Below are 18089 nucleotides of genomic sequence, written 5' to 3' on the forward strand. Positions count from 1 at the left end.
CACCTTTCTCCATAACACGTGACTGCATCCCTGACCCAGCCGACTTCTAGTTGTAAAACCCCTTCTGATTCCAGAGGCTCCCACAATTCACACAGCCCTCTTCCCACCCTCCTGCCCCTTCCCCCCCCCCCCCCCCCCCCCCCTCCCCAGACCTTCCTTCATGCAGATACATTATTCTGCTGCACAATGGTAGCAAGACAAGAAAAAAAATTTGGGAACTCTTGTAACTCTTGGAAACTCTTGTCCTAGTTCATAACAGGGAGAAAGAAATAAAGATCTCATTCCACATCTAGTTCAGGAAAGAAATGACATTTTGAGTAAAAAATGCTGGGTTTTCACTTGGCGCAGGTGGAAGTAATCTGCTCTGTTTAAAATGCTCTGTCAACTTTCCTGCCTGGTGAAAGCTGAACAAACCCATACATTACTCCCTCTGTGTTCACGTACATAAAACCACAGAGAGCAAACCTCCCTACAGGCATGTTCTCTGTTCCCTCCACCAGCTGGGCAGGTGATACCAGCAGGCTTCTCAAAAAGGAAAGTTGTAGAACTTTTCTTTGCAGCAGTCATGCACAGGTAAGCAAGAATCCCCATCAATTCTCGAATCACAGCCTCTCATTCACCCATCAACAAAGCTAAAAATCTTACTTAAAATACCTAAAATTTTGAAACTAGAAACATTTACACCTCTCAAATGAATCTGAGTTTAATATATCTGTTTGAATATACCTGGTTTCTAGATAGTCACATCAGGAAGAACCACAACTAGAATGAGGTTAATCCATTGTGCTTTTGCAGCAAACCTGCTTTAGTGGTATTATTTGGGTAAGAAGTTGTAATAGGTGCGATGGAGAGATTATGTGAAAGAGTGAGAAACAAGGTGTTTATAGGAAGCTGCATATGTGACTGTACTATAAAAGAGTTTGAAAACACCTGTTACATGCTTTCAATCACTATGTTACAATGCTTTTGAATCAAAGATAACATCTCCTTATTTTCATTGGTTACTTATTTTAATGTTTAACAGCTTCCGCTTGATTACCATTAGGTGCTTAAAACCAGACTTCAGCAAACAGAAAACTGTATTCAAAATAATTTGAAAATACATATATCTTCAAATCAATTCTAAAACTAAAGTGAAACAAAAGTTGAAGTAGATCTGTACACAGTTTAATATGCTCTTAAAATTATTTTATAGCAACAGCAATGACATTTATGTATAACTGCTGCAATATTAGCTTTTTCCTGGATGTACTGTATTTTTCTTTCTTAAATAGTTAACAACTGATTTACCATTTGCTTCTTTGGTTCTACCTCAATGGAGGAGTAACCCAGCACTTAAAAATTTGGATAGCCTGAATCAGCAACAAAAAAGTAGTAGGTGGGAAGACATTCTATTCTCTTTGGAGCTTTCAGCATATATATTTTACTACCTACTCAGTTGGAAAACACTTGAAAAGGTGAAATACTTAAAGAGATGATGAAAAATTAGTTTAAAGCTTGAATTAATTCAGCTGAATTTTGTAGTGCCAATCTCTGAAGAAATATCTGCCAGAACTTTTGATATATTATACTTACATGCATTAAAGGAAGGAATACTATAAAGAAAGTAGGTTTTTTTTCCCTCTCATTCAGTGTCACTCTTCTATTTTAAATACAAAGAGAGAAGCTGCACAAGCAACCCCCCACTTTTTTTTTTTTCCCCAAGGCCTTCAGGATAGTAGTGTGAACTAGTGAATTATGCTTGTTGGTACTGTATATATTCTATTTACTAAGATTTTAGAAACAGCATCAGAACCAAAAAAGAAAAGTACATGACTATGTTGCTAACCAATATATTTCATTTAATAACTTTTGTTCAAAGAACTTCTAAATATGTTTTAAGCATTAATTTAAAGGAATTTCTTTTTTTTAGAGCTTTATCATAATCCCATATTTCTTCAGCAAATTTCCCTTTGAACTCTGCAATCCCATCTGAATGAAGACTCTGAATTATATTTTATACATGCCAAAGACATCATCTGATCAGGTCCTTTAGTCATCTATACACAAAAACTTTAGTAATTGAATTTTGCATAGTTTCTATACCCTTCAGCGTAGCCTTTCACTCCAAAGGCCATCCACAAAATTGCAACTGTTCACAGGACTGGCCAAGGACTGGCAAGAGAATAAATTGCCATGTTAGCACAGGTTAAGCATACAAAACTGTGTTATCCTTACGCTGGATTTGCAGTTTTCTGGTAAAGCATTCAAATAACATTCCCGCTGGAGGGGTGTTTCAAATTGGTAATTCTTTTCCTCTTCTATTTTGTTTCTCAGCCTAAAGGAACTATTTCAGCTGAATGTGTATCAGTGTCAATTTTTTCAGAAATCACTTCTTTCCATGATTTTGATATTTTTTTTTTTTAAACATATAACACTCATCAGTGAAATGGTTATACACTAAAAGCAGTTGCATTGTCACAAGGAGTTATCACTCCACAGTGTTTCTGGATCAACATTTTACACTATTTCCACACAACTGAAAAGGAAAACATACAGAGCCAGCAACACATGCTCCAGAGAGGTTGGAGATTTCTTGGACATCTGCATTTCATCTTTGACATATACTCTCCTTCAAAGAAAGCACAAATTTTTTTAAAGGGAAGTTCTTAAAAATACAAATCCAAAGAATGTTTCTGGATATCCGCAACTAAAACCCAAACCTGTTATTCCTAACCACCTTCACCCTCCAACCCTACCCCAACTAGCTGCAATATAGAAGCACTTATGCACAATCCAGTGTAAAAGAACATCCATGTCTTGGCTGTCCCATTAAAGAAGTGCAACACTTCATATTCTGTTGTGGGTCAATAACCACAGCATGATGACAAGCTGCATAGAAAAGACCTAAACTCATAAATAGGTTTAGAACAATTTTTTTCCCCCAAGACAAACATGTTGAGATTAAAATACGAAGTCCAACAAGGCCAAGTGCAAGGTTCTGCACATGGGTCAGGGCACTCCCAAGCACAAATACAGGCTGGGTGGAGAATGGAGCGAGAGCAGCCCTGAGGAGGACGACTTTTGGGTGTTGGTTGACATGAAACTCCACATGTTTGAGAAGCTCAACAGCAATGCGCATTTGCAGTCCAGAAAGCCAACCGTATCCTGGGATGCATCAAAAGCATGACCAGCAGGTCGAGGGAGGTGATTCTCCCCCTCTAATCTGCTCTCGTGAGACCCCACCTGCAGTACTGTGTCCAGCTCTGGGGCCCCCAACATAAGAAGGACATAGACCTGCTCAAGCAGGTCCAGAGGAGGGCCATGAAGATGATCAGAGGGCTGGAGCACCTCTCCTACGAAGACAGGCTGAGAGAGTTGGGATTGTTCAGCCTGGAGAAGAGAAGACTCTGGGCAGACCTTATAGCAGCCTTCCAGTACCTAAAGAGGACCTATAGGAAAGCTGGAGAGGGACTTTTTACAAGGGCATGTAGTGAGAGGACAAGGGGTAATGGCTTTGAACTGAAAGAGAGCAGATTTAGATTTGGTGTAAGGAAGAAGTTCTTGACTGTGAGGGTGGTGAGGCACTGGCACTGGTTGCCCAGAGAGGTTGTAGATGCCCCCTCCCTGGAAGTGTTTGAGGCCAGGCTGGATGGGGCTTTGAGCAACCTGGTCTAGTGGAAGATGTCCCTGCCCATGGCAGGGGGCTGGAACTAGATGATCTTTGAAGGTCCCTTCCAACCCAAACCATTCTATGTTATTTTCTGCCCACTGCAAAATCCTGAACAAACTATTTACTGTACAGATGGATGAGAGCTAAGATGAGCCACAGCCTTCTCATACATTCAGGTTTGCTGTTTAAGGTGCTTGTTCACAAAAAAATTCCATGTTTTCCCTGTTGGTTTGTAGGTAATATTGGAAGCAATCAAAACCACCCCATCAGAATGGCAAAAGATTAAAAAAATAATAAAAAATTCATCAGCTCTGCAATGTTGTATGTAACTGAGACTGACAAGCCCGGAGATACATATTCATAGAGAACACACTGGGGACCAAGACACAATGACACTCAAACACATAGTCTTTTAAAAGCTACCTCAATTTAACCAGACTCTTTCTACCCATTGAGGTCTGGCTGCTGTCAAACCACTCTACAATTTCCCCAATACTGTACGTTTCAGAACCCACATTGCCAAGTCTGATTGTTAACTGCATGGTGTCACACAGCAGCTGGTCAATCTTACTGGAACCTGTAATGGAACCAAGTATCAGCAGCTAGCTCAGGTCCACAAGTGCTGAAATCATCCCAGTTCCAGAAGCGTGTCACAAAGGTACCTTAACAGCTCCACACTGAAGTTCAAGAGGACCTAAGAGTTTATTCATCACATCACATGAAAGCTAAACTGTTTCTCAAACAGATGTACCTCCGAAGGCAGAAGAGCTGTGTTTGTGCAGGACTGAACCTAAGCTAATAAACCAGGCTAAATCCAAATCTGCTGGCTACATCAACAGCAAAGGTAAACTACATTCCAGATAAATAAGGCACCTGAGAGTTGACATGACATAAAGTAGGTTTCATAAAACAGTTCTGCTTTGGAATGTGACCCAAAGAAACACCTTGACCAGCAGGCTAGCATCCTATGTGTTTAAAGTAAAATCTTCCTTGACATTGTAGAAAAAGTACATTTTAGTTCCTGCAAGTGTAAAATCAATAAAGCTTTGTAAGAATAGAATGTAATTTTTACAAAGTCTCTTTTCAAAGTGGTGATATATATTATTTTAACATAATACTAAATCAATAAAGATGGGAAAATTTTTGAAGGAAAGGAATAAGAAAGAGAATATGATGATGCTCTTAAGTCCTGCTTAGGTTTCTGGCAGAAGAACAGAACAAAAGCCAATCTGCACCCTTGTATTTGCTTGCCCAAAGGTTAGTTTAAAGCGAAGCAAATTGGAAAAGATTCATACATGAGTGGTTTATCTGCAGTTAGTTCTAGTAACAAGTGGTCAAATTTCATTTACCTGTTACATAGCCTTGTATTAACATAAGTATAATACTGTTACTCGAAATAATTGAAAATTGTTAACTCCATTAGGTCTTCTCATGAGGGTTTTTTCCTTTATTATTTGGGGGGGAGGGGGTTGTACTATAATGATGAACGTCATATGCAGTATTCTAGAGTTAGCTATGTCTGAGCTATATCTTAATCTTTCTAGTCCTCTTTTTATATTATCTCTAATATTTAGTCCTTCTTCAACAAAGATAAAAGTCTATCATAACATTTGGCATATACCTAATGTAAAGGATGAAATGAGGCTGTCTGGAGAGCTACCAGTGTTCACCCTGTCCTCCCCCATATTTAGAGACTGGTCCCCACTTTCCATTTTCTTTCTTGGGTTTACAAATTCTTCTCTTCACCTAGTACTCTAATTAACTTGCACACCACTGAAGACTTTGGGTGTATCATTGCCAAAAATGCTTCCAAAACTGTATCTCCTTTCATAATATACTAAATTGCTTTGCTATTTTCAACTCATATGGTACCACCCACTGTTGCATGGATTTCTTAAATGTCTCTAAGACCAGACTTACAACATGAAATTGCATTAGTGGATGGAGAAAATCTGATACTTAGTCTTTTTTCCAGTTTGACAGCCCCAACTTTTTCTTCTTTTTCAGTTCTGCTAGTGACCCTGCTTTGTCCACACATTATAAATCATCATTCTTAATAGAAGTAAAGTCTTCATTAAATTTTACTAGTATTAAATAGACTTACCTTCTTATTTACCATTTCGGCCACACTGCAGCTATTTACATCTTTCTAGCTGTCTAGCTCTACATTTACATTTTATGGCTATAAACCCCTTTGAATTTTCTTTTCAAGATCTACCTCATCTTGCCTTTTCGAAATCCTCACTTCATCTCTTTTTGGTTTGGGGTTTTTTTCCTGTTTTAGTCCCGCCCCCCCCTTCTCTTTCAGGATCAACCCCCCCTTCCCATTTATTCCCATAAATTCTTCATTACCTCCAGTATTTTCAGTAGTTTACATAATGAGTCTGGCTGAGTTTCCTCAAAGCACCCAAATACAAACTTTCCCTGTCTTTTTGGGAAGCAGAATCCACACATATTTTGCATCTCTGATTCAAAGAAATTCCACACATTGACATTAACTTTTCCAAATCACAATAACACTAACTGTAATAAATTCTCATCTTGTGACCCCTTTTGCTGAACACTGTTGCAGTGATTTGTTATCCCTATTCATTCTCACATTCCTTGGGACAATGAAAAGAAATATGATAATTGAATTTTAAAATCATTCACATTACAAATAATATAAAAATCATACCTTTAACTGAATTTTTGCAGATGCCATTTTTTCTACTGCAGCAAGTTTATATAGGTGTTTGTAGTCAACAGGTTTATACTTGTGTCTCCAAAGACCATTTCTCATAGGAATCACCAGATTTTCTAGTTATCACATAAAACACACAGTCATTTCAAATTCTGGAGAAATATTTGAAGTGTGAGTCATAAAATGAAAGCATTATAAATAGAAATTAGAAACAGTATATTTTAAACATTAAAAGTTTCCACAACAGAGAGATTTTTAGTTGGTAAATAAGAATTTGAAACAAACATGAGCTAGCAGAAATTATAGAAGAAACATTAACCATTTATCCGTTTACAAAGAGTTTATTTAAAAAGCTTTTTTATATGTGAACTGAAAGAATAATTCACTTTAAACTGGGTTTACAGGAATTTTAGTAAGTTTTAATACAGAAATATATAAGTTTCAATATAGGCATTCTTATTTCACAAATTGGAAAACCACCTCAATATTCATTGTAATCTATGGATTGAGCAATAGCCATAATTTTTTTCTAAAAGGTATATAAACTATTAATTATATGTAAATAGAATGAGTTGCAGCTACATTTCCCATTGATTCTCCAGCTATCAGAACAGCATAGTTTCCTCTATTAAACTTCTGTAGGCCCCTGGGAAAACAACGTACTTCCTTAAAAAACAGAAAGGTACTAAACTGCAAGGAAAACATGGTACTTGGTTTCTGCTGCATGCAGTATGGATTACAATGTCCACTTTCTGCAGTCCTATCATCAGTATTTGAAAGACCGTGACAGTATTGAAAGACTGTTGTCCAAAAAAACCCAGAGGAAGTAGTTTTGCTGAAAAAGCATTTGAAGTCAAGAAAGATTTAACCAAGCTGGTGTTTCACCACACAGTGAAGATAACTTAGAATGATCCCTTTATGAAGTTTCATTGAGGGATTGCCATATTCCCCAAACAACAGTTACCTCAAGTTTACCATGGAGTCCTCCTTCGAGCTTATGTTCACGTTCCTAAAATCCACTACCTTTATTTCTCTTGCCCCTCACCAACTTTCTAAGAATGATAACTTCCACTGTTTCATGGTCACTTTAATCCAAAGCATATTATGTATACACTTAAAATGGGGTGAGCTAAGGATTGAGCAGACCAGCAGCCATATCAGAACAAATCCAGAAAACCAAGGCTGCAAATCCTGTCTGAACAAGATTTGTCAACAGAAAAAGAAAGCAGCACACTCAAGGTAACCTCAGATACATAGCTGCCTAATACTAATAGACAGATTTTTCTGGCTTATTGGCCTGTGCCAGACTCCCATCAAAACAGAACTGCATCTTTCTTCCCCCCCAGTCATCATCTACAGTTTCCACAGGCAATCCCTTTGCAGTTTCCACTCCCTGAACTTGAGAGGATACACCACCCACATAGAGGAAGGCTTCCTTCTTTCCTCTTGCTTGTCAATCCTGCTTTCTTCACCACTAATCTTCTCAACATACAAACTATTCCACCAAATCAGTGTTATGCTCACCAGGTTATGGATTTGATTTTGTATTATGATTACTTTTTTTATTCTCTATATATCTTGCACAAAAAATGTTCAGTAGTTTGATCCACTAATTTCTTCCATTTTATCCCTCCTATGAGCTGAATATGAATAATGTCCTTTCTCCCAGGTTTTAGGCCTTTAGGTAGCTTTGTTCATCTGTGGGCTTTTATTCCCATCAATCCAAATTTAAAGTTCTAATCCCTAAATCAGCAAGATTTTATGTGAAGATTTTTTTTCCTTCTTTCTGAGATTGCTTACAACATTGTCCAGCAGAGATAAGGGAATATCATTTCACTTTCAGAGAAGTGAAAGTTCTGTCACCAAACCCTCTGAAAAGCCACTCATTCAATTCTTCCTCCTAAGCCTATTACTCCTTCATTACTGCTCCCAAAGGCTTATGATCACTTCTAGTCTGCTAAGAGTCATTTGGGGCAGTAACATCAGTGTCCACACACAAGTAGAAAGATGTGGCAGGAGCTTCAGAGCAATTCAATAACATTTCTAATTCAGGCTTCCTGCAGGCAAATGCTTGGGAGCACCCTGGGAGATAAGTTAGCATATGCATCCTGTCATATTCATTAGAAAAGAAATAGTAACTGTCACTAGTACTACTACATGACATTAACTACTGCTAGAAGTCATTGAGTACAACTCCTTGGTATGGTGCTTGTGAATGTCATGATCTTTGAAAAACACAATAGTGTGATGTTGTAGAATCAGAGATTCTCAATTAATTCCAGGATAGCATACTGTGATGCAGGTAAGTGTTAGAACAAAGGTGGGACACTGTCATCCTCCAGAGGAGATAAAGACCTAAAACCCTCCCCGCAGCACCTGTTGCAGCTGCTGCAGACACCTCTGTAAGCACCTAGTGTCAGTGGTTTTGGAAGTGTTCTACATGTATCCTACACACATGTCAATGGATGCATTGACAAAGTCCTCATGCTACAGTCAGCTTTTAGACTTGCCACTCTAACTTCTGATTCTGGATCTGAAGGAGTTTCTAAATCATTTCACTACCGTGGATCTCTCACACCACTTGTTCTGAATTATAGAATAGATATCCAGGGGTATGAACTCTACCTGGGTATGGTACTCAAAACTGCACTATGCTGACCAGTTTTCTTTGGTCTCTGTCAGCATTGTGATCTCCTTAAACAACTCAATGAAATTACAGTTTGCTGTCTCTCTTTGACAGCTCTCTCACCACTGGCTTCTGAAACCCTGCTTTCTCTATGCCAGCTTTATTCCTCAATACAGTGTAGTAAGGATAAGATGTGCTCAAAAAACAAATCCATGTAATCTTTTTTGCACCCTTCCTTTCTCACGAAATACAATGAAAGAAGAGGGTTGACAACAAAAAGCACAGAAAAACAGGATGAAAAATGTAGACATGTATACTAGATATACAGGAACCAAAACAAATACAGTGCAGAAAACAACTAGGAAGGGAGAATGAAACCATCCCACTGAATGAACAGATGGAGAGAACAAGGAACTCTATAAAATAACAGGGAGAAGCACTGTCTTTCTTTGGCTGGCTTGTCTTAATCTGTTTTAACTGCAGAAAAATGTATTGGAGAACACTGAATAAGCAGAGAGAATCCATTTCCTTAAAAACGTTAAACTTTGTGGTACCTAGATAAAAAACTGTCGCTACTGCATTGGGTTTCTAAACAGAAAAAGCTTGTGGCAACGTCTGGAAGCCTTAGAGTTGTCTCTGAAAGTCCCATGTTTAATTTAGCAACATAATCTGATATTTTCTACACTCTTAAAGTTTTATACAAAATATATAAATATACATAGCTATATATAGAACTAATGTAAGAGAAAGTGGGTACCCGAGGTACTTCCTCGGGTACCTCATCTTCACCAATTCAATAATGTCCCTCACATCTAAGAAAAGAATGAGTGAAAGACAGGTTCAATTTCCTAACCTCTAACCCCAAATAAATTAATTTTATCTTTACTTTCAATATGATTTCTCCGTTAGCCTGTATATTTGAACTTTATGAACCTCCGCTACTAATCTTTATCTGTTTCTTCTTCTACTGAGGACTTTAATCTAAGAATTTCTGAAGTCAACAGGGTCTATCCATGTGAGATTAACTCTAAAATCAGGGTCTTGGCATATAGAATCCAAACTTTGTATTTAGCAGGTAATGTATTGGATGTGTCTCATATTTTAAAGAGAAAATAAATTATATATATTTTCATATGTAGGTATACACCTACAAACATATACACATTTATACACACATGAATAAAAATATAAAATATTAAACTTTCAGATTTTAAAATATCTTTTCACATTTTTCTATAACAAATTTTTGCTAAAGCCTGAGATATAATTATAATGGTAAATGAAAATACTTGAACTTTTGCCCCAGCACTGTAAAGCTTTAGCACACAGACCCTCAGTAACTTTACATACCCTCTGAAGCTTAAAGAGATAAGGAATAGGCCTTTTCTTTCCAACCTCTTTTTTATGTTCCTTTAGTAGTGAAACTTGCCATTAGATATTAGTAGAAAGATTCTTCCCACTCACTATTAAAAGCATAGTGGCTGGAAGCAATACATCTGACAAACGGTTTTGTAGAAAGGTCCCATACAAAATGTTAACATAAATTCTGCAATGCTATCCCATGATCCTCCTTCAAGCGTCCCCTAATGATTTTCATTTGCCACATGCCTACAGAAAGTTTGACAAGATGACTCCAGATGATGCCTCACTGTGGAAGGATTTTTTTCAAGCCAACCACCAGGACAATTGCCAGTATCAATACAGGCTGGGCTTTGAATGCATTGAGAGCAGCCCTGCCAAGAAGGACTTGGGGATCCTGGTGGATGAAAAATTGGACATGAGCTAGCAATATGCACTTGCAGCCCAGAAAGCCAGTCATATCCTGGACTGCATCAAAAGAAGCATGGCCAGCAGGTTGAAGGAGGTGATTCTCTCCCTCTACTCATGTTTTGTCAGACCCCACCTGGATCCAGCTCTGGGGTCCCTGGTACAAGAAAGACACAGACCTGTTAGAGCAGGTCTAGAGGAGACTATGGAAATGGTCACAGGGCTCGAACGTCTCTCCTGTGAAGAAAGGCAGAGAGAATTGGGCTCACTCATCCTCCAGGGAGACCTGATTGCAGCCTTTATATATATAAAGGGGGCTTATAAGAAAGATGGTGAAAGACTTTTTACCAGGGCCTGTAGTGACCGGACAAAGGACAATGGTTTTAAACTGAAAGAGGGCAGATTTAGATTAGATGTAAGAAAGACTTTTTTTTTTTTTTTTTTTTTCACAAGGGTGGTGAGGCATTGGAACAGGTTGCCCAGAGAGGCAGTGGATGCACCATCCCTGGAAGCGTTCAAGGTCAGGTTGGGTGAGGCTTGGAGCAACCTGGTGTAGTGAAAGATGTCCTTGCCCATGGCAGGGGGGTTGGAACTAGATGATCTTTGAAGGTGCCTTCCGACCCAAACCATTCTGTGATTCTATGATCAGAATGCTACAGCAGCTTCCATATGCAGCTATTAATTGCACACAGTATTTCATAAGTAGTTTTATTTCAGATTGTGATAAAACAATTACATTTGAACATGATAGCATACATACCTACACCGTTAATCCTACGAGTTGTAAAGAATGTTCCATGGTCTCGTTCACTCATTTTTATTTTTTATGTATTTTTTATACCTGTTGAGAAACAAACAGATGTTTTGAGAATGCCAACATTGTATATGCAATCTAAAAACATATTCAAAAAATACGTAATGTTTTCTGAGGAGAGAGGGCACATCTCACTAAAAATTTAATTAGAAATTCCACAAGTTCGTCTTTCATTTTAAGAGACATTTCATGTATCTCATATCATTTAGCACCTAAGAAAAAGAAAACAAAATATTATTTCCTTGAAGAATCTGTAATGCTGTCACATAGATCACCTCTTCTTTGCTTTGTGCTTTTCAGAATATAACAATCCTATTGACCCAAATGTAAGGTAAGCTTTTGAGGTGTTCTTTGCTTTTTAGAAATTAAGCTTGAAAAGATCACTCTTTACTTATATTTAGGGACTGTGGTTTATGTATAGATCCCTATACACACCCTTTAAGAGTGTCTGTATTAACACTTGTCAACCCAAGTCAGCTGTTCCAGCAACAGCTTAGTTCCTGATGAGCAGCTATGACAGGCAGCATGTTATCAAGTATTCACATAATCTTGGAATAAACTTGACATTTAAGATACAATAAGATATACAACATAGTAAAAAGCTTTGATGTCTTAAACCCCCTACTTTCACCTTAATTAAGCATGCATGGGCACCATCACAGGTCTTGCATACAAAGAAAAGCAATAGATCAAAACAAAGTGTTTCAGTTGAACTGAATCAATAGCTGCAATGCCAGAAGGGGAAAGTCACATTCAACCAGCCTCCCCACAAACCCTCTCCCTCAAGCCTGGCTCTACCATACCACAATTTCCTACAAACAAAATTCCATCCACATTGTCACACCTTTGATGTTTGTCTGGTCCCACAGCAAGCAGCAACACAGTAAACAGCAGACTAGCAAAATCTGTTAATTTATGTATTGTGGAGTTATTTCTCTGCTGTTCTAGTGAGTTGAACCAATTTATCCATACAAATTCCAAGGATGGCACAATGCAACAAGGAGGGAAGAAAAAGCAGTGGAAGCAATGGAAAGGGAACTACTTTGACAGAGGGCTATTAATTTCAGTCAAATAAAAATGTGAGACTGCAACCAAAGATACTTAGCATTGTACTTTCCTGTGAGCTGTGTTTCTTCATGACAACATTCTGCATTGCAGAATCATCAAAAACAGCTAAAGTGTAAAAATCTAACCTAGATGGACAACAGTTTCATGAGCTTCCACTATTACTGCAAACAAATAGTAAGCGCAGTTGAAATTATACCCATGACAGTACACATACATATACACACACACTACTGTTCCTGTGGCTCAAAGTCAGTTTGATATTAATTCTGTACATGTTAACTATGCAAATTACAAGAAATTTCATGACCACCAGGCTTTAAACAGTGAATATTCCATGAGCAAACCAAGTAGAAAATAGTGAACAGTCATTGATAAAATGTGACATTTCTCAATGCTTCTTCATGCACATTTTTCAGTGTTACTTAACAATGCTATGAAACTGTCCCTTGTACTAAACCAAAAATATCAAAGTCTAAATGTCATCTGTCTTCACCCAAGAGTGACCATTCATTAACCATAAAGGGACCTTTTCAAATTGGTTCTGAAAGTAATTGACAATATCAATTGGTCAGAAGCTACATTGAATGTCAACACCTGATCACAGAGACTGAAATTGAAGATACACGAGAGTAAGAAATATGACAATACACGAGGGAGTTCATTCCCCTTTTGAAAGATTAATGTGTAATTTACAATCTAACAGTCACCTGTAAATAAATTCACAGTTCTATCCCTAAGTCTACACACTCCTCAAAAGTCAAGGGAAAAAGAAAGGAAGAAAAAGGTTAGCACATTCACACTGTTGATTCCATTCTTCTTGGCTTAAAGGAATTATTTGGTTTCAACTTGTAACCATATAACACTGCCAAAATAATCCTGACAATTGAGGTAATTCCCTATAGCAGAAGCAACTTTGGCCTATTTGTCACAGTAATGTTTTATCTTTATATCAACTTATCTACATATAATTTTCTAAATGCATATACACTTCATTTGGAATAGTTTTTTTTTTTTTTAAATCAAGTTAATTATATATGTAAAGCCTTAAGGTAGGGATTTACATAACACAGTAAAGTATGGGATTTACCTTACTTATTTCTTCAAGACGCACAAAGACAGTTTAAATGTTGCTTCTTTTCCCCCTAAAGACAAAACATATTTTTCTGCTTTTTCTTAGAAAGGTCAACTATGCTTGGGCTTGTCTTTCTCTATTTCTTGGCAGAATTACTGGAAATATAACTGGAACAAGAGATGCTCAATCACCAACACACAAATCTTTAAGCTACAGGCTGATCAATTTAAAAAGGCATTTAAAGAAAATTCTTTTATTCAGGTTGTTTACAAGTCTGTAAATTTGGTTTAGTTTAGTATCACTTATGTCATAATTCCCTTAGATTTCCAGCCTCCAAAATCTTTTTGTTGGCAGGAGGGGCAAGTAGACACATCATGAAATTCTGTAATTAAAAAAGGGGCCAGAGGCTGAATCTAAAAAAAAAAAGTGAAACCCGCAAACTTGTATGATTTCCCAGGGAATTCTATAATATTCAGCACTTTCTAGAAACTCCAGCACAATTATATGACATAATTTTCCACTGAATTTATAGTCATTAAAGTTAAAGAGGAAAACTTAAAAAGCTCAAAAAGTAGAAAAAACCGTAAGAAAACTCAAAATATTTGTTTAGCACTACTTTTCAATTGTTTCTTCTTAAGGCTTTTAATGTGAATCAAAGAAACAGAACCAGGCATTTCTTTTTTCTTTGCTGAATTTTACCCTTCCCTTGAAGAATAAATCAACCACATACCTGAATTTAGAGAAAAGGGAAAACATCACAATATATTGGAATTCTTTATTTTAAAGCTCTTTTGATTAACCAGTCTAAAAGAGACTTTCATACATATCTTTCTCAAAGATCATAAGTCACCACAATTCCTAGTCTCATTCAGGACGACATGAATATTCAACTGTGGCTTGATATTTCTATAACCTTACTGACACTCTTACCAACGTAACAGTGAAGAATAACTGCACCAAGTCTCCTCTTATACCATCAGATTTAACCTATATTTATATCAGGCCAAGAAAACAAGGGGGAAGAACCAACACAAGCATTCTGAACGAGTATGGCTGTTCTCCAGTGGAGCCACTCAAGCTTTACAGATCAGCAGCATCATTTTTAAACAACAGGGAGTTCTCTTGAGGGTTTTTGTGTACTATGGTTAATATTTACACAGCAATGTCAATTTTCCTTAGAGATACCAGCAAGGCTACCACATTCTGAGATTCTGCAAACAGAAACAAATATATCTGCATTAGACTTGAAGCAGATTGTCTGCACGCGCTTTGTGGAACCATTTTGACTTTTTAGATTTGTAACAGCCCAGTGACAGCAGCAGCTTTGACCAAGTTGCCAGAATTTCTCAAATTAAGAGAGGAAAATATATCTACAAAGGAAAACACAACATGGGATGGTCCTAACTAAAGAGCAGGACATGAAATTTCCTTGCTAAGTCAAAACGAGAGATTTGCAACAATGAAAACTGGCTTGGCTTTGCATGCTAGCACTTGCAATTCTTGGCACCCAACTTGCTCATGCTTAAGTTAGAAAGGTAAATCAGTGGTATTTTTGAGTACCATGGTACAAAGTATACAATTTACCTCAAAAGATTCTCTGACTGCTCTTCTCACAAGGTTAATCCTTAGAAGGCATTTAAGCCTCCATCATCAGTTTTACAGTCCATATTCATTCATACCAGTCTTAGAGTAGAGATACTTTCTATTGATTTGGGCAAACTGCTGTCAGGCAGTATTCTTCGAGCATAGGGTTTGCATCAGTAATCTGAGGAAATCCCTGCTGATCTCAGTCTCCCCGGGCCGAGTGGAAGAACTGTGATTCAGCAATTTCAAAGAGCATAAAACCTACTTCAATTTTACATTCTTACAAGCATAACCCATGGAAAATCATATGTAGCAGAATTTTTTTCTACTTCCTCTTGCATTTCTACTCCAGTCCATGGAAAGTAATGCAAATATTTCAGGGGGTGTTTTAGTTTTTAACAAGAGCCACTGGATTTTGCATCTCAATATATCTGGCGGTGCTTTTAAGAGCCTTCATCCTTTTGCTCTTGAAGAGACCATCGGAATTTTTGCATTTTATAACCTTAAAAGAGTAATTTCCACTATGTCAATGCATTCATTAAGTTCTGAGATCTGTTAGTATTTCTCCTAGTTGTGGAGTCTGTAATAAAAGGGGAAATAAAATCAATTTAGGGTGAGCCTTGGTATATTTACATCATAATGACAATTTTACAAAGATGGAATTATTTGTAGGTTCAAAGACTACCAGTTTGATTGATAGCAGTGGGCCAATTCTAGGGGTGCTTCCTCAACCTCTACCCTGCAAGCCCCCTGGTCAATTTCAACTGAAATTTTGCATTAAATGAATACTACAGCTTATAACCCAGACTTTAAATTTCATTGTGAAAATTATTAATTTTTAAAGGTTTGCAGCTGCCTGAACAGAAGTAATGAGTTACAGCTAATGATTTTTCCATATACTATGTGTTTTTGAAGCTAAAATACTTAAAGAGTAGAAATATCAGTTTCAGTAAGAGTTCACTGCCTTAAAAATGTCTTCACATTCACAGATTACAACAGAATAACTTTAATTTGCATACTTCTTTTCTAAAGGATGATTATTCAATAAGTAGTACTCCTTAGAACAAGACTAACTTCACTTCTTTTGCTCTAGTACTCATAGTGTATTTTCATTGGGAATAGGTTTGTTTCTGTGGGGTTTTTTTAGCAATTTGTTTATTAACATCCATAAAATGCAGCTTGAACACTCTCCAGGAACTTGGTCAATCTATTTAATATTTGTGACCAGAAAGATTAAGAAAAGACTCAAGAAGATTGACATGTTAGCATTTAAACTTTTAAAATACTCTTCAGAATACAGCCACAAGGAAATTTGGGTAACATTCACAAAAGGGAAAAGGACTTTTTCCTCCTTAAAACGTTGTGTCCCAGTGGTTAGAGATAAAGAGGCATGAAGGAGGAAAATCTGGGTTTCCAATGCCATTTCTGAAGGGTATCCTAAGCACTAGAATCACAAGGATTCCTACATATTGGATGGTTGTCTTATCCATACTTATTAGGGGATAATCTACTTCAAAGGTTTTTGAATAGTGCATACACCTCACATCCAAACATCCTAAACCAAAATGAGATGTCATTTGAGTGTTTAATCCAAACCACTTTACCCAATAACACACACACACAAAAAAAATATCTGTCTGGGTTCTCTTTCTTGGCTCTGCCCCGATGCAGTCAGACTATAAAGCAGAAAAACTCCAGAAGCTCCCTGGGACAACAGCATCAGGAGGTACTGACTTTGTCCACAGTGCCCTACAAGGCTTTGATCCAAAGCAGCTAGGGCATGCCATTCTTTGTTTGCTGATCCTAAGTGGTACTTATAAAGCTGTTAATGCTTTGTGTCATATAACATTGCAACCTTCCAGGAAAACACCTGGACAATTGTCTGCCCTAACACTGCTGGCATATGTGAAGCACAGCAGGCCAGGATGTCTGTGCTCCCACATCACTGATGGATGTAAGCTTAAATCCAAGCTAACAGGCAGTACAAGCTAAGGCCTTCTTATTCACTCTGCAAGGTGCTTCAAAGCCTATGGGTGAGTGCAAGCCTGTCTCCAAATACCTGAGATACAATGAAGTTTAAGCCCAGATTTGTTCTCAAGAACAAGAAGAACAGGCTGAAACAGAGCAGTTCAAGTACCTGAGAGCACCGACTAGACATGGAGCTACCTCTTGTCACCGTGTGAATTCAAGGACTGGTCAGGGGTTGTAACTAACCCAAAAATCAGATTAACTTCTCACAAATGGAGAAGGGCTTCCCTCTCCACCCATACCATGATAAACAGGATGGCCTTTTTGACTGAAGATACTACCACCATGGAGTCCAAGCCTGGAGACATAAGCAGCTGGGGGAGGGCAAAGGCACATTTTAGCTGGAGAACTAAGAACTAGACAACTCAGCAGATTTGGAGGAAAGCTCTAAATGAAGAAGAAAAAAAGCCACGTTAGGGAGCTCTGCTAGTTAGTATTACGTGCTGTACAATACAATAGGAGGATGCAAACTATCTTTTATAAGTATCAGCAATCCGTATCCAACTTCGACAGAATGAGCAGTGTCTTGCACAGACAAACCTGTACTTTTCATTCCCAGTGTGATTTCCAAGCTGGCTTCTCGTTATTCTCCTGCCTTCACCATCAGCTCACAGTACCTGTTCCATCTCTGTTGTACTTGGTCAAAGCACAACAGCTTGGGACTTAGAAATAAATTAAAAGAAAAACAGGTCAGGAACTTTAGCTGGAAATAAAGAGAAAGGGGATACCACTGGACAGTTTCATTATTACACCAAACCTTTAGTAGGGTCAAGATTCTATTAGGTTAAATGAAAC

The 18089-nt window shown here is 37.7% G+C and overlaps 1 protein-coding gene across 4 annotated transcripts in view; it reads right to left on the reverse strand.

Annotated features, from left to right (window-relative positions):
* Window positions 1–18089, reverse strand: part of CCDC148 (coiled-coil domain containing 148) — an 85510-nt gene that overhangs the window by 55133 nt on the left and 12288 nt on the right. For 3 of the 4 annotated variants that reach the window (XR_007507572.1, XM_049813397.1, XM_049813411.1), the window contains exons 2-3: window positions 11489–11569; window positions 6330–6451 (exon numbers count right to left, since the gene is read on the reverse strand). Coding sequence is in view for 2 of the 4 variants with exons in the window: in XM_049813397.1 (XP_049669354.1) it covers window positions 6330–6451; window positions 11489–11543 (177 nt within the window). In the remaining 2 variants the exon portion in view is untranslated. Of the gene's footprint in view, window positions 1–6329; window positions 6452–10907; window positions 10942–11488; window positions 11570–18089 lie in introns of those variants that run through there. The other variant, XR_007507574.1, reaches the window with a different exon arrangement.

The sequence above is a fragment of the Accipiter gentilis genome, chromosome 1, assembly GCF_929443795.1.
Source record: "Accipiter gentilis chromosome 1, bAccGen1.1, whole genome shotgun sequence".
Taxonomy (NCBI): domain Eukaryota; kingdom Metazoa; phylum Chordata; class Aves; order Accipitriformes; family Accipitridae; genus Astur; species Astur gentilis.